Source organism: Protopterus annectens, chromosome 5.part0 (genome assembly GCF_019279795.1).
Source record: "Protopterus annectens isolate FY-2018-M chromosome 5.part0, PAN1.0, whole genome shotgun sequence".
Taxonomy (NCBI): domain Eukaryota; kingdom Metazoa; phylum Chordata; order Ceratodontiformes; family Protopteridae; genus Protopterus; species Protopterus annectens.
The window spans coordinates 243,952,897-243,975,358 of NC_056735.1; the positions used below are offsets into that span (position 1 = coordinate 243,952,897).

General features: G+C 36.8%; 1 protein-coding gene and 1 pseudogene across 1 annotated transcript in view; both read right to left on the minus strand.

Moving 5' to 3' along the window:
• Positions 1–22,462, minus strand: part of DCHS1 (dachsous cadherin-related 1) — a 935,819-nt gene that overhangs the window by 255,791 nt on the left and 657,566 nt on the right. The window contains exon 10 of the mRNA XM_044072218.1: positions 15,808–16,651. Coding sequence (XP_043928153.1) covers positions 15,808–16,651 — 844 coding nt within the window. The remainder of the gene's footprint in view (positions 1–15,807; positions 16,652–22,462) is intronic.
• LOC122802977 lies at positions 20,065–20,190 on the minus strand (annotated as a pseudogene).

Genomic DNA, 22,462 nt, shown 5'->3' on the forward strand with positions numbered 1-22,462 from the left:
CCATTCCACCGCAGAGCAAGGCACTGAGTTAACAAAAAAATTACTGCATAATTGGTACACTTATGTTCTCAGACTTTGTAGTCAGCAGCTGGAGTCAGATGAGGAGGACTGTCCCGGTCCAGTCCCAGCAGACAGGTTTCTGTGTAAGACATTATGCAGGGCTTTTCAGTGCATCACGATGGGGGCAGAATATTCTCTGCACTTCCATGGGCTATCCTAATGTAACATACATAAAACAGTAAGAACAGGCAGTGAGTAACTAAACTGCTATCATAAGCAAATGTCAGCCTGTTCTTGGGAAGTACATTAATCAAGGAGTAGGGGCCTTGGCATCATGATGTATGGACAAGTAAAGTTTACTTTTCTGTTATTTTTTTTTACAGGAATTGAAGAGACCAGAAGTGAGAAGCATTGTTGTATCATGGATCTAGCCTTCCATGTGTGACCTACAGGGTTATTTGTTCCACCATTTAAGTGGCAAATGGTTTAGTACACAGTTCATTCTGTGTTCATATACAAAAATCCAGCAGAATTATATGAACTCTCTTTTGTCGGTTATCGGCAGGTTAGAAAAGAATGAATATGTAGTTGATTGGGAACATCTGATATTAGGTTGTCCTGAGTCAGTTCTATTCCTCACAGCAGTACAGGATGCCATAAACTTTTTCTGATCCTCTCAACAGAAAATCATAGCCACCTGTTTTCTGCATTTTTGTACATTTAATACTTACTAAATAAATGTGTCCTACACTTCTTAGTTGGATCATTTCTATCTGGAAAAAAAATGGTAACTGTTGCCTGGGCTTCTGCCACCACTCTAAATGCTGCTGACTTTAGCTTTCACACACAGAAATTTGATCAGATTTGGCAAGGCTGTGAGAATCCAGCTCCAGTTTTAATTACTGTACTTCTGTGACTAGTCGACAAATTACAATATGGCCAAATGTGGAGAAAGTCACAGAAAAAATCCCACAGTCAGCAAGTCTGGATCAGTGAACAAAATACCACCATGCTTTGAAAGGGAAGATAAGTGCTAAAGGAGGTAAGTACATGTCTGCTGTTCGTAGAGCTTTTTTGGGTTTACACACACACACACACACACACACACACACACACACACACACACACACACACACACACACACACACACACGCTTCCTAGTCATGGAACAAACCATAAAACAAATCACGTCAGAATCTCTGACTTGGAACTGCTTGTTGAAATAGTTAATTTATGCATGTTTTATACATCCTTAACACAGTCTAAACATTTTTCAACCCTACTTGGACCTACTGTATAGACACCTGTAATTAATTTAGTGTAATGCTAATCATTTTCCTGAAGGTGCCAATGTTCTTTGTGTTGATATAAATGCTCCCTTGTGTTTATATTTTAATTAAGAAGTTGGAAAATTATGTGACCATATGTATACATAAAAGTCTGCAGTCATGATAAAAATAAAGCAAATGAACTTCTTTCAAACATTTTGCCAATGAAAGCATTACTAATTTGTGTTACTACACGTTTCTCACAGCAATAACAGATAGTGAAATAATGGAATGTAATCACTGTTTGTAACATATAAAATAGAATACAAAATGAAATAATAAAACAATAAAATACAAGATACAAACTGTTAGGCAGGTCAGTAATCTAACCATGTATATTAGGACTTGTTCAGTGATGACAGAATGATACAATAAGAAATATGAAACAGCAGAGATGGCATAAACAAAGCTAAAGGTTACAAAGCACAGAATACATGAAGTAGAAGAGAGTGAAATACGTGTCTCAAATGGGCATATGAAATGGAGCAAAAAGAAGAAAAGAGACTGTACATAGGTAACCTAACAGGGAATAGTACATGTTTACTGAAGTTAGAGCTGGTATTCCAAATGTTGTATCTTTAAAAGAAGTAAAATAGTATTGGGTGAAGGACTGACTGCATACGCAGGGTGCTTGGATCTGGCTAATGCCTAGGCTATGTAAACTAAATGAAGATATATATATTATCCACTGGGTAAAACACTTGCTAAAAGGAAGAACACAGTGAGCAAGCAAAGATGAGAGCTCATCAGTCTGACCCAACAAAACTATCTACTCCTTCAGCATACTCTTCTCTTTGAAATCTTTCTCTTTGAAGTTAAAGAAAGGGGGCAGCTCTAAAACATAAAATAGATGATTGCAAATGGGGTACTATAATCCTGTCTTTAACAGACTCTAGTGGAATAAAGTTGGTCTGGATTGCTTTTAAATCTGATTTAATAACAAATCAAAAGACATACCATTTTTAAATCTGGGAAAATTAATACCTTCTGATTACAAAACAGAAGGGCAAATAATAAAATCTGGTGGAATAATAAATGCCCTTAGGCCATGCTGAATAACAAACTAGACTATAACCGTTGTACAATTAGAAAGGCTTATGTGGTTGTTCATATAACATTAAAATACAGCAATGTTTGTTCAAGGGAAGCAATAGTTGTTGTCTACACTACAATGACTACCCATATTATTTTATTTAGTCCAGGATTCTTTAGCAGTCTTTGACATGAAGAAGAAAATATGGAAGAAGTACAGCTGTCTTATCAACTTATCATAAATATAAATGATAAGTGCAATCACTGCTACAGTCATAACAGCAGGGGTGTCTGCCACAGGCAAAGTTCCATGTCCAACTAGTCCTATTTCCAGCAAGAGTTTCACGGCCCATCCCTTTCCCCTTATGCCAACTTTACATCTCCCACAACTGAGACATCTTCACATCTTGGTGTGAAGTCAGACAGTCAGCCAACTTCATTTTTTTTTTCAATAATCATTTTTATTGTTTTTCAAAACCATAATACAATTCACTCACTATTTACATTATGTACAAAATTGTTTCCAATGTTCAGTTCCATTTCAAATTTCCACATCATACATTAAGAATAGATATCGTATTAATCAAGTAAAGGAAAACATAAAAATAAACACAAAAACATCTACTATAGACAATTATAAACCAACTCAAGCCAACAATCTGTATTGTTTCTACATCTTCTATCTATTCTAAGATTGTATTTGTACACTTGCAGAATGTCCTAAAAAAAGTGGATAGGAACCTCTAAGCCAATATAATGTTAAAGATTTGCTCCCAAATTTTTATACTATTTATACTTTTCTTGTTATTACTAATTAATAATTTGTGCGCTAAAATATGCTTGATCGCTAACAGCCTGAATTTTTGCCACGATGTCTGTGCTGGGTTCAACCAATTTGTGGCTATATATAATTTCATTAATAAACTGATATTCATAATTACGATCTTCTTTGATTTGTCTAAATTCTCCGGTGGAATATGTAAAATCAAAAAATTGCAGTTACAAAAAATGGGTTACCAAAACTCAACACTCACCTGGAAATTTTTGATTTTACATATTCCACCGGAGAATTTAGACAAAACTTCATTTTTTTTTTTATTTTTGTTACAGGGTTGTCAGTTTTTTAATAGTTTTTTGGGAAAGACCATAAGTAATAGAGATGGCAGGCTGTTGAGACTTCTCATGCCCAAAACAAAGTTTTGAATTTAATGAGCTATAACCCCTCCCCCCAAAAAAACATATAGAAGAGCCTCCTTTCCGAAAAGCCTTACTAGATATGTTTGCAGTCAGCATTCAGGACCCATATCATTCTTTTTTATGCAAAAACCCAGTGAGACAGCCAAACATTCTTTCTCTCTAGAAGCTATAGAGGGTGTTATACTTCCACCTGGGAGAAATATACTAACTAATGACAAAGAAAGTAGTATCCTGGATAGCCACAGTAAGACTTCGACCACCTTAGCATTTAAAGTTCTTAACTGCCAGGCTCATAGTATGAAGTTCCAGGAATACAACTTAGAAATAGGTGTAAGAACACTCTACCACTGAAAAGGAAGACTAAAACACTCCTTAGGCCAACTCAGTCAAACAACTATTCAGTAAGGTAAGCATGGAAGTAAAATCTATTCAGTAAGGTAAGCATGGCAGTAAAATCTATGCAGTAAGGCAAGCATGGCAGTAAAATCTATGCAGTAAGGTACGCATGGCAGTAAAATCTATTCAGTAAGGTAAGCATGGAAGTAAAATCTATGCAGTAAGGTAAGCATGGCAGTAAACACTATTCAGTAAAGTAAGCATGGCAGTAAAATCTATTCAGTAAGGTAAGGAAGGATGTAAAATCTATTCAGTAAGGTAAGCATGGCAGTAAAATCTATTCAGTAAGGTAAACATGGCAGTAAAATCTATGCAGTAAGGTAAGCATGGCAGTAAAATCTATTCAGTAAGGTAAGCATGGAAGTAAAATCTATGCAGTAAGGTAAGCGTGGCAGTAAAATCTATGCAGTAAGGTAAGCATGGCAGTAAAATCTATGTAGTAAGGTAAGCATGGCAGTAAATTCTATTCAGTAAGGTAAGCATGGATGTAAAATCTATTCAGTAAGGTAAGCATGGCAGTAAAATCTATTCAGTAAGGTAAACATGGCAGTAAAATCTATGCAGTAAGGTAAGCATGGATGTAAAATCTATTCAGTAAGGTAAGCATGGCAGTAAAATCTATTCAGTAATGTAAGCATCGCAGTAAAATATATGCAGTAAGGTAAGCATGGCAGTAAAACCTATTCAGTATGTTAAGCACGGCAGTAAAAACTATTCAGTAAGGTAAGCATGGATGTAAAAGTTATGCAGTAAGGTAAGCATAGATGTAAAATCTATGCAGTAAGGTAAGCATGGATGTAAACTCTATGCAGTAAGGTAAGCATGGCAGTAAAATCTATTCAGTAAGGTAAGCATAGCAGTAAAATCTATTCAGTATGTTAAGCATGGCAGTAAAATCTATTCAGTAAGATAAGCATGGATGTAAAATCTATGCAGTAAGGAAACCATGGATGTAAAATCTATGCAGTAAGGTAAGCATGGATGTAAAATCTATGCAGTAAGGTAAGCATGGATGTAAAATCTATGCAGTAATGTAAGCATGGATGTAAAATCTATGCAGTAAGGTAAGCATGGATGCAAAATCTAGGCAGTAAGGTAAGCATGGCAGTAAAATCTATGCAGTAAGGTAAGCATGGATGTAAAATCTATGCAGTAAGGTAAGCATGGATGTAAAATCTATGCAGTAAGGTAAGCATGGAAGTAAAATCTATGCAGTAAGGTAACCATGGCAGAAAACCTATTCAGTAAGGTAAGCATGGCAGTAAAATCTATGCAGTAAGGTAAGCATGGCAGTAAAATCTATTCAGTAAGGTAAGCATGGATGTAAAATCTATTCAGTATGTTACGCATGGCAGTAAAATCTATTCAGTAAGGTAAGCATGGCAGTAAAATCTATTCAGTAAGGTGAGCATGGCAGTAAAATCTATGCAGTAAGGTAAGCATGGATGTAAAATATATGCAGTAAGGTAAGCATGGCAGTAAAATCTATGCAGTAAGGTATGCATGGCAGTAAAATATATGCAGTAAGGTAAGCATGGCTGTAAAATCTATACAGTAAGGTAAGCATGGCAGTAAAATATATTCAGTAAGGTAAGCATGGCAGTAAAATCTATTCAGTAAGGTGAGCATGGCAGTAAAATCTATTCAGTAAGGTAAGCATGGCAGTAAAATCTATTCAGTAAGGTGAGCATGGCAGTAAAATCTATGCAGTAAGGTAAGCATGGATGTAAAATCTATTCAGTAAGGTAAGCATGGCAGTAAAATCTATGCAGTAAGGTAAGCATGGCAGTAAAATATATTCAGTAAGGTAAGCATGGCAGTAAAATCTATTCAGTAAGGTGAGCATGGCAGTAAAATCTATGCAGTAAGGTAAGCATGGATGTAAAATCTATGCAGTAAGGTAAGCATGGATGTAAACTCTATGCAGTAAGGTAAGCATGGCAGTAAAATATATTCAGTAAGGTAAGCATAGCAGTAAAATCTATTCAGTATGTTAAGCATGGCAGTAAAATCTATTCAGTAAGATAAGCATGGATGTAAAATCTATGCAGTAAGGAAACCATGGATGTAAAATCTATGCAGTAAGGTAAGCATCGATGTAAAATCTATGCAGTAAGGTAAGCATGGATGTAAAATCTATGCAGTAATGTAAGCATGGATGTAAAATCTTTGCAGTAAGGTAAGCATGGATGCAAAATCTAGGCAGTAAGGTAAGCATGGCAGTAAAATCTATGCAGTAAGGTAAGCATGGATGTAAAATCTATGCAGTAAGGTAAGCATGGATGTAAAATCTATGCAGTAAGGTAAGCATGGAAGTAAAATCTATGCAGTAAGGTAACCATGGCAGAAAACCTATTCAGTAAGGTAAGCATGGCAGTAAAATCTATGCAGTAAGGTAAGCATGGCAGTAAAATCTATTCAGTAAGGTAAGCATGGATGTAAAATCTATTCAGTATGTTACGCATGGCAGTAAAATCTATTCAGTAAGGTAAGCATGGCAGTAAAATCTATTCAGTAAGGTGAGCATGGCAGTAAAATCTATGCAGTAAGGTAAGCATGGATGTAAAATATATGCAGTAAGGTAAGCATGGCAGTAAAATCTATGCAGTAAGGTATGCATGGCAGTAAAATATATGCAGTAAGGTAAGCATGGCTGTAAAATCTATACAGTAAGGTAAGCATGGCAGTAAAATATATTCAGTAAGGTAAGCATGGCAGTAAAATCTATTCAGTAAGGTGAGCATGGCAGTAAAATCTATTCAGTAAGGTAAGCATGGCAGTAAAATCTATTCAGTAAGGTGAGCATGGCAGTAAAATCTATGCAGTAAGGTAAGCATGGATGTAAAATCTATTCAGTAAGGTAAGCATGGCAGTAAAATCTATGCAGTAAGGTAAGCATGGCAGTAAAATATATTCAGTAAGGTAAGCATGGCAGTAAAATCTATTCAGTAAGGTGAGCATGGCAGTAAAATCTATGCAGTAAGGTAAGCATGGATGTAAAATCTATGCAGTAAGGTAAGCATGGCAGTAAAATCTATGCAGTAAGGTAAGCATGGCAGTAAAATCTATTCAGTAAGGTAAGCATGGCAGTAAAATCTATTCAGTAAGGTGAGCATGGCAGTAAAATCTATGCAGTAAGGTAAGCATGGATGTAAAATCTATGCAGTAAGGTAAGCATGGCAGTAAAATCTATGCAGTAAGGTAAGCATGGCAGTAAAATCTATGCAGTAAGGTAAGCATGGATGTAAAATCTATGCAGTAAGGTAAGCATGGCAGTAAAATCTATACAGTAAGATAAGCATGGCAGTAAAATCTTTGCAGTAAGGTACGCATGGCAGTAAAATCTATTCAGTAAGGTAAGCATGGCAGTAAAATCTATGCAGTAAGGTAAGCATGGCAGTAAACTCTATTCAGTAAGGTAAGCATGGATGTAAAATCTATGCAGTAAGGTAAGCATGGCAGTAAAATATATGCAGTATGTTAAGCATGGCAGTAAAATTTATGCAGTAAGGTAAGCATGGATGTAAAATCTATGCAGTAAGGTAAGCATGGCAGTAAAATATATGCAGTATGTTAAGCATGGCAGTAATTCTATGCAGTAAGGTAAGCATGGTAGTAAAATCTATGCAGTAAGGTAAGCATGGCAGCAAAATATATGCAGTAAGGTAAGCATGGCAGTAAAATCTATGCAGTAAGGCAAGCATGGATGTAAAACCTATTCAGTATGTTACGCATGGCAGTAAAATCTATTCAGTAAGGAAAGCATGGCAGTAAAATCTATGCAGTAAGGTAAGTATGGCAGTAAATTCTATTCAGTAAGGTAAGCATGGCAGTAAAATCTATGCAGTAAGGTAAGCATGAATGTAAAATCTATTCAGTATGTTACGCATGGCAGTAAAATCTATTCAGTATGTTAAGCATGGCAGTAAAATCTATTCAGTAAGGTAAGCATGGCAGTAAAATCTATGCAGTATGTTAAGCATGGCAGTAAAATCTATTCAGTAAGGTAAGCATGGCAGTAAAATCTATGCAGTATGTTAAGCATGGCAGTAAAATCTATGCAGTAAGGTAAGCATGGCAGTAAAATACATGCAGTAAGGTAAGCATGGATGTAAAATCTATGCAGTAAGGTAAGCATGGCAGTTAAATCTATGCAGTAAGGTAAGCATGGATGTAAAATATATGCAGTAAGGTAGGCATGGCAGTAAAATCTATTCAGTAAGGTAAGCATGGATGTAAAATTTATGCAGTAAGGTAAGCATGGATGTAAAATCTATGCAGTAAGGTAAATATGGATGCAAAATCTATGCAGTAAGGTAAGCATGGCAGTAAAATCTATGCATTAAAGTAAGCATGGCAGTAAAATCTATTCAGTATGTTAAGCATGGCAGTAAAATCAATTCAGTAAGATATGCATGGATGTAAAATCTATGCAGTAAGGTAAGTATGGATGCAAAATCTATGCAGTAAGGTACGCATGGCAGTAAAATCTATGCATTAAAGTAAGCATGGCAGTAAAATCTATTCAGTATGTTAAGCATGGCAGTAAAATCAATTCAGTAAGATAAGCATGGATGTAAAATCTATGCAGTAAGGTAAGCATGGATGTAAATTCTATGCAGTAAGGTAAGCATGGATGCAAAATCTATGCAGTAAGGTAAGCATGGCTGTAAAATCTATGCAGTAAGGTAAGCATGGATGTAAAATCTATGCAGTAAGGTAAGCATGGATGCAAAATCTATGCAGTAAGGTAAGCATGGCAGTAACATCTATGCAGTAAGGTAAGCATGGCAGTAAACTCTATGCAGTAAGGTAAGCATGGATGTAAAATCTATGCAGTAAGGTAAGCATGGCAGTAAAATCTATTCAGTAAGGTAAGCATGGCAGTAAAATCTATGCGGTATGTTAAGCATGGCAATAAAATCTATGCAGTAAGGTAAGCATGGCAGTAAAATGTATGCAGTAAGGTAAGCATGGCAGCAAAATATATGCAGTATGTTAAGCATGGCAGTAAATCTATGCAGTAAGGTAAGCATGGATGTAAAATCTATTCAGTAAGGTAAGCATGGCAGTAAAATCTATTCAGTAAGGTAAGCATGGCAGTAAAATCTATGCAGTATGTTAAGCATGGCAGTAAAATCTATGCAGTAAGGTAAGCATGGCAGTAAAATTTATGCAGTAAGGTAAGCATGGATGTAAAATCTATGCAGTAATGTAAGCATGGCAGTAAAATCTATTCAGTAAGGTAAGCATGGATGTAAAATCTATGCAGTAAGGTAAGCATGGCAGTAAAATCTATGCAGTAGGAAAGCATGGCAGTAAAATCTATTCAGTATGTTAAGCATGGCAGTAAAATCTATTCAATAAGGTAAGCATGGTTGTAAAATCTATGCAGTAAGGTAAGTACGGATATAAAATCTATGCAGTAAAGTAAGCATGGATGTAAAATCTATGCAGTAAGGTAAGCATGGCAGTGAAATCTATGCAGTAAGGTAAGCATGGCAGTAAAATCTATGCAGTATGTTAAGCATGGATGTAAAATCTATGCAGTAAGGTAAGCATGGCAGTAAAATCTATTCAGTAAGGTAAGCATGGCAGTAAAACCTATTCAGTAAGGTAAGCATGGCAGTAAAATCTATTCAGTAAGGTAAGCATGGATGTAAAATCTATTCAGTATGTTACGCATGGCAGTAAAATCTATTCAGTAAGGTAAACATAGCAGTAAAATCTATTCAGTATGTTAAGCATGGCAGTAAAATCTATTCAGTAAGGTAAGCATGGATGTAAAATCTATGCAGTAAGATAAGCATGGGTGTAAAATCTATGCAGTAAGCTAAGCATGGATGTAAAATCTATGCAGTAAGGTAAGCATGGCAGTAAAACCTATTCAGTAAGGCAAGAATGGCAGTAAAACCTATTCAGTAAGGTAAGCATGGCAGTAAAATCTATTCAGTAAGGTAAGCATGGATATAAATTCTATTCAGTATGTTATGCATGGCAGTAAAATCTATTCAGTAAGGTAAGCATGGCAGTAAAATATATTCAGTAAGGTAAGCATGGCAGTAAAATCTATGCAGTATGTTAAGCATGGCTGTAAAATCTATGCAGTAAGGTAAGCATGTCAGTAAAATATATGCAGTAAGGTAAGCATGGATGTAAAATCTATGCAGTAAGGTAAGCATGGATGTAAAATCTATGCAGTAAGGTAAGCATGGATGTAAAATCTATGCAGTAAGGTAAGCATGGCAGTAAAATCTATGCAGTAAGGTAAGCATGGCAGTAAAACCTATTCAGTATGTTAAGCATGGCAGTAAAATCTATTCAGTAAGGTAAGCATGGATATAAAATCTATGCAGTAAGGTAAGCATGAATGTAAAATCTATGCAGTAAGGTACGCATGGCAGTAAAATCTGTGCAGTAAGGTAAGCATGGATGTAAAATCTATTCAGTAAGGTAAGCATGGATGTAAAATCTATTCAGAATGTTACGCATGGCAGTAAAATCTATGCAGTAAGGTAAGCATGGCAGTAAAATCTATTCAGTAAGGTAAGCATGGCAGTAAAATCGATGCAGTAAGGTAAGCATGGCAGTAAAATCTATGCAGTAAGGTAAGCATGGCAGTAAAATCTATGCAGTAAGGTAAGCATGGATGTAAAATCTATGCAGTAAGGTAAGCATGGCAGTAAAATCTATGCAGTATGTTAAGCATTGCAGTACAATCTATGCAGTAAGGTAAGCATGGATGTAAAATATATGCAGTAAGGTAAGCAAGGCAGTAAAATCTATGCAGTAAGGTAAGCATGGCAGTAAAATCTATTCAGTATGTTAAGCATGGCAGTAAAATCTATTCAGTAAGGTAAGCATGGATATAAAATCTATGCAGTAAGGTAAGCATGAATGTAAAATCTATGCAGTAAGGTACGCATGGCAGTAAAATCTATGCAGTAAGGTAAGCATGGCAGTAAAATCTATTCAGTATGTTAAGCATGGCAGTAAAATCTATTCAGTAAGGTAAGCATGGATATAAAATCTATGCAGTAAGGTAAGTACAGATGTAAAATCTATGCAGTCAGGTAAGCATGGATGTAAAATCTATGCAGTAAGGTAAGCATGGCAGTAAAATCTATGCAGTAAGGTAAGCATGGCAAAACAATCTATGTAGTATGTTAACATGGATGTAAAATCTATTCAGTATGTTAAGCATGGCAGTAAAATCTATTCAGTAAGGTAAGCATGGATGTAAAATCTATGCAGTAAGGAAACCATGGATGTAAAATCTATGCAGTAAGGTAAGTACAGATGTAAAATCTATGCAGTAAGGTAAGCATGGATGTAAAATCTATGCAGTAAGGTAAGCATGGCATTAAAATATATGCAATAAGGTAAGTATGGATGTAAAATCTATGCAGTAACTTAAGCATGGATGTAAATCTATGCAGTAAGGTAAGCATGGCAGTAGAATCTATGCAGTAAGGTAAGCCTGGCAGTAAAATCTATTCAGTAAGGTAAGCACGGCAGTAAAATCTATTCAGTGAGATAAGCATGGCAGTAAAATCTATTCAGTATGTTAAGCATGGCAGTAAAACCTATTCAGTAAGGTAAGCATGGCAGTAAAATCTATTCAGTATGTTAAGCATGGCAGTAAAATCAATTCAGTAAGGTAAGCATGGATGTAAAATCTATGCAGTAAGGAACCCATGGATGTAAAATCTATGCAGTAAGGTAAGTACAGATGTAAAATCTATGCAGTAAGGTAAGCATGGATGTAAAATCTATGCAGTAAGGTAAGCATGGCATTAAAATCTATGCAATGAGGTAAGTATGGATGTAAAATCTATGCAGTAAGGTAAGCATGGCAGTAAAATCTATGCAGTATGTTAAGCATGGATGTAAAATCTATGCAGCAAGGTAAGCATGGCAGTAAAATCTATTCAGTAAGGTAAGCATGGCAGTAAAACCTATTCAGTAAGGTAAGCATGGATGTAAAATCTATTCAGTATGTTACGCATGGCAGTAAAATCTATTCAGTATGTTAAGCATGGCAGTAAAATCTATTCAGTAAGGTAAGCATGGATGTAAAATCTATGCAGTAAGGTAAGCATGGCAGTAAAACCTATTCAGTAAGGTAAGCATGGCAGTAAAATCTATGCAGTAAGGTAAGCATGGCAGTAAAATCTATTCAGTAAGGTAAGCATGGATGTAAATTCTATTCAGTATGTTATGCATGGCAGTAAAATCTATTCAGTAAGGTAAGCATGGCAGTAAAATCTATTCAGTAAGGTAAGCATGGCAGTAAAATCTATGCAGTATGTTAAGCACGGCTGTAAAATCTATGCAGTAAGGTAAGCATGGCAGTAAAATCTATGCAGTAAGGCAAGCATGGCAGTAAAATCTATTCAGTATGTTAAGCATGGCAGTAAAATCTATTCAGTAAAGTAAGCATTGATATAAAATCTATGCAGTAAGGTAAGTACAGATGTAAAATCTATGCAGTCAGGTAAGCATGGATGTAAAATCTATGCAGTAAGGTAAGCATGGCAGTAAAATCTATGCAGTAAGGTAAGCATGGCAAAACAATCTATGTAGTATGTTAACATGGATGTAAAATCTATTCAGTATGTTAAGCATGGCAGTAAAATCTATTCAGTAAGGTAAGCATGGATGTAAAATCTATGCAGTAAGGAAACCATGGATGTAAAATCTATGCAGTAAGGTAAGTACAGATGTAAAATCTATGCAGTAAGGTAAGCATGGCAGTAAAATCTGTGCAGTAAGGTAAGCACGGCAGTAAAATCTATGCAGTAAGGTAAGCTTGGCAGTAAAATCTATTCAGTAAGGTAAGCATGGCAGTAAAATCTATTCAGTGAGATAAGCATGGCAGTAAAATCTATTCAGTATGTTAAGCATGGCAGTAAAACCTATTCAGTAAGGTAAGCATGGATGTAAAATCTATTCAGTAAGGTAAGCATGGCAGTAAAATCTATTCAGTATGTTAAGCATGGCAGTGAAACCTATTCAGTAAGGTAAGCATGGATGTAAAATCCATTCAGTAAGGTAAGCATGGATGTAAAATCTATGCAGTAAGGTAAGCATGGATGTAAACTCTTTGCAGTAAGGTAAGCATGGCAGTAAAACCTATTCAGTAAGGTAAGCATGGATGTAAATGTGCTTTTGATGCTGCTGATGCAGTATCTATGGCAGCTGACAATGGGATAGCTTGAGAAGACAAGCACTTCATGATGAAGATATCTAAACCAAGCCTCTGAATGCTTTGTATATAGGACTGTTGTTTGGTCCTCAGGCGTAAGAGGTTTTCAACAACTTGGAAAGTGAACAGAACATTTCTGAATACTGTCAGACGTATGTTCCAGCCTTCCCTTCCTAAGTGTTCTTGGAATTACCCTAAGAAACGCGGTTCATTTTACAGAAAAAAAAAAAAACTTTTTGAGAAAATGTGACTGCTAAACTACAGAGGTAAGGGTAGCCTAGAAAGACAACCAAGTATGAAAGACATCAACAATGGCTATTAGGGTGAGTATTAGATTAACGCAGAGTCTTACTAAATAAAAGGAGTTCCTTGGAGCTGGGAGTGAAATAAAACAGATGTGGAGTCCGAAACAGTGAGCACATTTATATGCAGTTGACTGATGGAAGAAAAGAAGGAGCTGTGAACATTACATGAAGATTAGGTAACAACAACTTAACCGGACAAAGGATTAAAAGTACGGCAAGATGAAGTCCTATGCTATCCATGCCAAGATATGCTGACTGCTGATGAGCCACTAATCTATAACGATAAGATCAGGGGTATAATGTTTAGGTTACAGGACAGGTAATCGATGTACATGTGGTTGATGGTCAACACACTGTAGCCTAATAACCAAAAATGCATACATCAGAAGCACTAGTATCCACACTCTGAAATTATCACTCACTAAATATGACCAGGATGTTCAATGGTTAAAAAAAAGAGCTTCATATAGGTATTTCTGCACAGGGATGGACACTACATTTCACTCCTCCACACATGCAATTTACATATATTTACTTCAACACTGCACAAACAGGAAAAGCTGATACAATGTGCTGTAAATTGGTTCCTCTCATCCATGCTTGAGTGATCTGCAACTTGGCAAGCAAATTATGAATTAGGACTGCTAGATGATTAGAATTTACAAAATCACCAGCAGTACTTTCAAGATAGGACATTCAACAAAAGAAAGGCAGTACCCAGCTTATACTCATGAATGTCCACTAATACATGCCCTTTCCTGATATTTAACTACAAAGAGACATTAAATTGCATAGAACAAAATGAAGAAAGCTCTACTTCCATGTGGGGCATCTCCAGTCCAATATATCCTTACTTCCTGACTTTCCACCTTTGATGTACTCTATAATGTAAAAAAAAAGCACTAGCTATAATACATAAAAAAATAAAATAAAATATTATACCATGATCCCCCCAAACGTGCACGCTGATTGGCCAGCGTGCCCGTTGTAAATCGAGTTATACTAATGGAAAAAGGTCTGGTCGCCCGGACTTTTTTCCATTAGTATAACTCGTTTTTTTTAAACACTGTCTCGCTATGTTAAATGGGTTTAACATAGCGAGACAGCTTTAAAATAAGCAACGGAAATCTCCGTTGCTTATTTTAAAGCTGTCTCGCTATGTTAAACCCATTTAACATAGCGAGGCAGTGTTAAACAACGGAGAAAGCAAGATCTCCGTTGCTTTTTAGTCTCGCTATGTTAAATGAGTTTAACATAGCGAGACAGTTAAAATAAGCAACGGAGATGTCCGTTGCTTATTTTAAAACTGTCTCGCTATGTTAAACTCATTTAACATAGCGAGACACTAAAAAAAAGCAACGGAGATCTTGCTTTCTCCGTTGCTTTTGCCCACAGCTCTGTACATCAGAACTGCCGCGGATGCCAGATATCTGCGGAAGGGCAGTAAACAGGCATTATACTATGCCATTATTTAAGAAAATTAACAGTTTCTTTTCTTAAATAATGTCATGGTATAATAACGCCTGGGTGTGGTAATGCTATACCACGGTTGGCTTTGTTTGGTCCGGGCCTCGGGACCAAACCACGCCAACCGTGGGTAAATTTAGCATTACCCACACCCAGGCATGGGTTATTGCTATAAAAAACACCACTATAATGTAACAAAACATCAAGATTAAAATAAAACATTTATGTATCAAAACAGTTCCGGAGGAATGACAGCCTAAAGCCAGAAAGTAAGCAAAAGGTACAACAGCTCTTACTTATACTTGGAGAAAAAAATATGAAGAGGCAAGTTAAAAAGAAAAGCTAAACACAATGACCTGTGTGAATGAGCAGTAATGCTACTTTACTGCCCCCTTCAGGCAGATCATCACATTACTTGATAGAATTACACTGTACTGTTCACTAAATGCAAACAATGGCAATGGCTTTTCTGGATATGGAAAGGATGGTACTTCAGCATTAAATGACTAAGCACCATGCCCCTGGGAATCAGCTGTGAAACTGGCTGTAAATAAAACACAGTGCTTCCAAAAATGAATTGGCCTCATTCCCTGGATGAGTAATTGTCATCAGAATGATTTATTAAACCCAGACTGTTTCAGCAAGTTGAAAAAGTAAGGAAACATTTTTGAAAAGCTTATTGACATAGTGTCATGACAAAAATAAATGCAGTTTTTAAAAGACCTGTTACCTACATTCAAGGAAATGTCAGATTCTTTATGAAGTCTTCCATCTTTATTAGGCAAAATCATTATGACTCAATTAAATCCACAGCTATGAGTTCATGAGCTATTGTTATGAAAGGGAATGAAAAATCTGTAAAAGAAGCACCTACCTGTGTTAAGATTTAAGCTGAATACCCCTTTGGTATTTCCAGACTGGATTTGGTAACTGACTCGTCCATTTTCACCTAAATCTCCATCAAGGGCAATAACATAAAGGACCACAAATCCGGTTGGCTGGTCTTCCATTACACTAACCGATGAAGGAGAAGAAAACACTGGGTTATTGTCATTGACATCAGTCACAAACACTCTAGCAGTGACTGTGGAGGACTTGCGGTGAGTTACGTTCACTGCTTGGTCAGTTGCCTGCACCACTAGAAGAAGCGAAGGAGTGGTCTCTCGATCAATGGTTTTACCTAAGCTTAAGATACCAGAGTGAGGGTCCAGCATGAAATAGCCTTCAGAGGGAGCTTGTTTGACTAAGGAATAATGAATCTCACTGTTGGGCCCACTTCCATCTTTATCAGTAGCCTGAAAGGTGAAAACAGAAGACGCAAACTCAACATTTTCTGCAATTACTATAGTGATAGGGTCTTCAAGGAACTGGGGAGCATGATCATTGCTATCTTGTATATCAATATCCACAACTATAAGATTGGTGGTTGGGTAACCTTTGGCAACATCATCGGCAGCTATCTGTAGTGTATAGTGAGCACCCTCTTCATAATCAAGCTCACGAGCGAGATAGATGTCGCCAGTCTGTCGATCCACAACAAAGGTGCCATCAGAGTCTGTCCCACCAATAAGTGTATAAGTAACATGACCATTTAGAGGTTGTAATTTTTCGTGGGAGACCACAGAACCAATGACGGATCCAGGCTTCATTCCCTCCACAGAATTCAAAGTCATGGCTGTTGAGTCTGGCTGAGGCAAATATCTGGATGTACCTAATACCTAAGAAAGCAAGAAAGAACTGTGATATAGCTAACGAAAGAAAACAAAGCTGTCAAACACATAAATATACATAACCTTTCCTAATAATTGTGACTTAATTGGCAAAAAACAGACAATAATAAAAGTGAGTGCAGTTGTATTGACAATTTCTATAGCAGTTCACTGTCTATAGCTCAGCAGATGGGATTCAGTGAAAATGCTGAAGATGTCATATTTAGAACACAGACACACTGGTAACGTGTGGTTTTGATCACCAAACCACCAGTACCATCATTCTTATCTTTTTAAAAATAATTTTTTTATGTTCATTTTATCCCTGCTGCCTACCAACTTTTGGACCACCTGTTGTGACCTAAATGGACATTTTTTTTCTCTATGGTTGAGAGCTAGTTACAGGAGACCAAAACCCAAGCAGCCATCAGAGTTCCTCTACTTCAAGCTAAGCCCTGGTCAGCAACGGCTGTCTGAAGACTGTCATTCACAATACTGACAACTAGATGCATGTATGTTCCTACAGCTACAGCATGTAGTATCCACAATGGTTAAAGCTACCTGATTACACCTCTAGACTGTGATGGAAGTCAGCACTGCAGTAGGCTGGGCTACATTCCCTTCCCCAAGATGGGTGAGCCAGTATCAACCACTCACTCCAAGACTCCCAAGTCAGTTCCTCCATCACTTGGGAAATTAAATGACTCCAGGTCATCAAGGTAAGAGGTAGGGCTTTATCCTTCTACACTGTGGAAGTTACTTTAAGCAGAATTACATGAAAATTGACAACATATACAAAAAAAGACAAGCATGCATGTGTGTAAATATGTGCACATCTGCACAGGCATACATACATTTACGTAATATGCATGCACACATCCAAACACCCACACATACTTATATACATACATAAATAGATAGGTATACATATATGTATATATATATATATATATATATATATATATATATATATATATATATATATATATATATACAGATATAGATATATACTCACACACACACATATATGTATATATATATAAATATATATATAGATATCTATATACATATATATTTCGCTATATACACACACGTATATATATATATATATATATATATATATATATATATATATATATATATATATATATCTATATATATGTATGTATATATATATATATGTATATATATATATATATATATATATATATATATATATATATGGGTTTACGTTACATACCTGAAATTTCACATACTTGAAAACCATATAACTGAGCAGAGAAAGCTAAAACTTCATATGAACGAATGATGACAAAGCCGAACTGTTTCCCAGGGTAAGTAACCACTGGGCCAAAAACTCACAAAGAGCCAACAGCACCATCTACAACCCACCCAGATGATGGGCTACGGATCCCCCCCCAAACAAAATATACCAACTTCGGGATCACACTACAATGAGGATGAGGGTAAATCTCCCCTTATTGTCCCAGTGGTTAATTACCCTGGGAAACAGTGCGGATTTATGATCATTCGTTCATGTGAAGTTTTGGCGCTCTTGGCTTGGTTATATGGTCTTTGGTTATGTGAAATTTTGGGTATGTAAAATAGACCCATATATATATATATGTATATATACACATATATATATATATATATATATATATATATATATATATATATATATATATATACACACACACACACACACACACATATATATATATATATATATATATATATATATATATATATATATATATATATTTAAACTGTGTGTGTGTGTATATGTATGTATGTGTAGCAGGGGCACAGGTGGAATCCCAGGGGTGTATTTTCTGTTTCCCATCATGTTAGCCAGGTTGTGCTTAAAAAGGGATAATGAGGCACTCTGCTTGACATGGAGAGGGAGTCTATTCCACAGATGGAGGAGTGTCTGGGGCACAAATCTGTCCTGCCAACAAGCCCTATTGATGTCACAGACCAGGCTGAGGTCGCACATGTTGGTTACTCGAGTGGAGCTTGACTTGCGGATGTGCAGCAGTCCCATCAACACGGTGTCTGAGTTGCTTTGTATGCCACAGAGAGGTCACCTCTGATGAGTCTGTATGAAACTGAGTAGAGGGACAGGGCCTGTAGCCTGTCTGTGTAGGGTAGATGTTTGAGGCCCTGGATTCTCCTGGTGAGAAACCTCTGTGGTCTCTCCAGCTGCTGCATGTGCTTTGTGAGGTACATGCTGAAGGGGCGTTGTACTCAATAATTGGCCTTATAAGGGAAGACTACAGAGATGTTATGACCTCCTTGTCCCTGAATGAGATACCCTTTCTTTTGAGGTGGGCCATGTAGAAAGCTTTCTGTACAACGGAAGCAACATGGTGGTCAAAAGTCAGGTTGCTATCAACCTGGATGCCCAAATCCCTCACAACTGACTGTGAGCTTAGGACATTGTTATTAATGTGATAATATGTGGAGACGTCACTCTCCCCAAAGGGGATGATGATGCATTTTTTGGCATTCAACTTGAGGCCATGTTTCTGGCACCAGTCAAGTGCTTGGGTGAGACCATCTTGGAGGACGTCCACATCACTTGGGGACTTGATAACCATGCCCAGCTTGCAGTTATCTGCAAACTTGGGCAGCCATAGCCCATTGGTTTTGGCCTGCACATCAGGGAAGTATATCCTGAATAACAGATGCCCCAAGATCAATTCCTGGGGTATGCCGCTCATTACGGGTCTACTGCTTGAGGTGGCTTCCCCTATTTTGATTAGGTGGGTTCTACCAGCGAGCCAATTAGCTACCCATCTGGTAACATATGGATTGATGCCTAGTTGAGAGAATTTATCTATTATGCCTGAGTGGGGAATAGTGTTGAAGACTTTGGTCAGGTTAAGGTAGGCAGTGTGCACTGTATTCCCCTCGTCCATGGCTTTAGTGACTGCCTCAAAGAAGTTTAACAGACATGACCTCCCTTTCACAAACCCAAACTATGTGGGGTTGAGTGTTTGGAGGTTAGCAATGTCCCTGTTAATGAAGTCCATGATAATCCATTCCATGGCCTTGCAGACCAGGGTAGTTAGGCTGATGGGTCTATAATTTCCCGGATCGATGGATGCTTCACCTTTGTGCAAAGGGATTTCAGTGGCTGTGCTTTGCTCAGCTGGGATGAAGCCAATACTCAGACTTTGGTTGAATATGGTGCCTAATGGTGCTGCAAGTTCATGCCTGAGTTCATATAGGATGCAGCTTGGGATGTTATCGGGTCCCATGGAGGCTGTATATTTTGCCTTTGAGAGGGCAGTGATGGCCTGTTCCCTAGAGATAAGAGGAGGAGAGCAGGTACTGGGGATGTCCTGATTTACTAATGGGGGCAGAGGGGTGAAGTTTTTGCTGAATCAGTCAGCCAGTAGGTTAGTTATATCTACAGCAAAGCTGAGTTTCCCACATTTGGGGAAATCACAGGGGTCAACCCAACCTAAATATGCAATGGTAGAGCCTCACCCTGGAGATACCCCTTTCTTTATCATGGTATTCACCTAACAGATAAGTATTAACATTGTGGTATGTGTGTGTGTGTACCGCATTCCAACACATTTTGTGGATTTCTATTTCAATACTATTACTTTCTGAAATGTTTTCAGCTGTGCCTTTGCTTCGGACAATTGTTGACATGTTTGTGCTTTAAGCAATAGCTTTTCTTTCATTAGAACAATGCAGTGGTCATATTTTTGAGTGGCCTCCTTTCAAGTTTCTTGTTAAATCTGAATTCCATATTTATGTCTTACATGTAAGAGTGTTGAGGGTAGGACTATCTGATTCTGAAAGCAGACCACTTAAAATCCATTACATTATGTACAAGATGAAATGAGCTTCCCACAACATTAAAGTATCATATATGTTTTAGAAAGAAATTAGGTATGGAACAGTAGATGTACAGACAAGTCTGAAAGAACAAATAAACTGGCTTACTGCATCCTTACACACAAAGTTACTTTTAGGTTCTGTTTCTCCTTTATCTGCCTACTTTTGATCTTTTACTGCAATATCCTTTATCCTTCTAATTATCTTGCTCCATGAACAAAATAAGTACTTCCCATTCTAGTGATATTGTCACCTTTGTTCCTATGTCCCAATCCTTGCTAAAACATTCTTTGCCCACAAGTTTTCAGACTGTCATAGTGAGCCTCCTACAAACCAAAGAGGCATTATACTATACCGCTAGATAGAAAAGAAGTACTTCAGATCTCAGTGTACACACCAGCAAATGGTACACAGTAAACGAGCAAGCTAACATCTACTAAAACACTAATAAACTCATTTACACACACACACACACACACACACACACACACACACACACACACACACACACACACACTCACTCACAGGCCAATTTACTGTATTACCCTTTCACAGTTACTTTAAGAGACTGGGAGACCAGTACATTGCCCCACGGATTGGAGAACATTTTCCTGCAGGGTGTTAATGTACAGATAATGACCTTGGAAAAATGAGCCCACCACTTCACGGTAAAATATTAAGCTGCAGTGGAGCTTGGACTGAAAGATAGGTATCAGCTGCCATTATTTTACACTTTCTAAGCAGCACTTTTGCTGTTTAGCAAGTGTAAAATGAAAAAATAAATATATATATATATATATATATATATATATATATATATATATATATATATATAGGTCCACTTCTTAATTTCGAAATATCAGAATCTCGAGATTCATAATATCAGACCCAAAATGTCGAGCTTCTGAAATTTTGAAATTAAGAAATAATAGAAAATAAAAAATGACAACTGCTAAAACCATGTAATTGTAGGGGGGCAAACCCCCCTGCACCCCCCCTCCCCTACAACTTAAATATACTAAGTGTGAGATAGCACTACAGTGAAAAAAACGGTAATATTCCCATTCTGCACCATATATATTGTACGTTACCATTCTCTTCACTTTACAGCGATCTCGGAGTTAGTATATTTAGGTTGCAGGAGGGCTTCCTGTTTTAGCAGTTGTCATTTTTTTATTTTTTTTATTTCTTAACTTCGAGATTTCAGAAGCTCAAGACTCTGGGTTCGTTATTGTGAATCTCCAGTGTCTGATATTTCAAAATTAAGAAGTGGACCCATATATATATATGTGTGTGTGTGTGTGTGTGTGTGTGTGTGTGTGTGTGTGTGTGTGTGTGTATATATATATATATGTGTATATATATATATATATATATATATATATATATATATACATATATATATGGGATTTGGACACATGCTCGACTAGCATATGTCTGAATCACAAAACATCGAACACACATAAACGAAAGTGCTTAACATCGACAAGCGCTTCTGTGTATGTGTGCCTGTTTCGTAGATCGGACTACAGTGCGGGTAAGGGAATGCTAGTTGAGCATGTGTCCTAGACCCATATATGTGCATATATATATATATATATATATATATATATATATATATATATATATAGACATATATATATAGATAGATAGATATATAAATATATATATATATATATATATATATATATATATGTTTTTTGTGTGTCTGTGCGCGTGTCTGTGTGTGGGTCTGTGTGTGTATGCATTCATGAAGGGGAGGGAGATTCATCGAGCTATTATTTTACACTTGCTAAGCAGTGCTTTTCCTGTTTAGCCAGTGTAAAATTAAAAGAAACATAAAAGAAAGTTTGTGTGCGTTTGCTTGTGCGTGTGTGTGTGTGTGTGTGTGTGTGTGTGTGTGTGTCTGTGCTTGTCTGTGTGTGTGTGTGTGTGTGTGTGTGTGTGTGTGTGTGTGTGTGT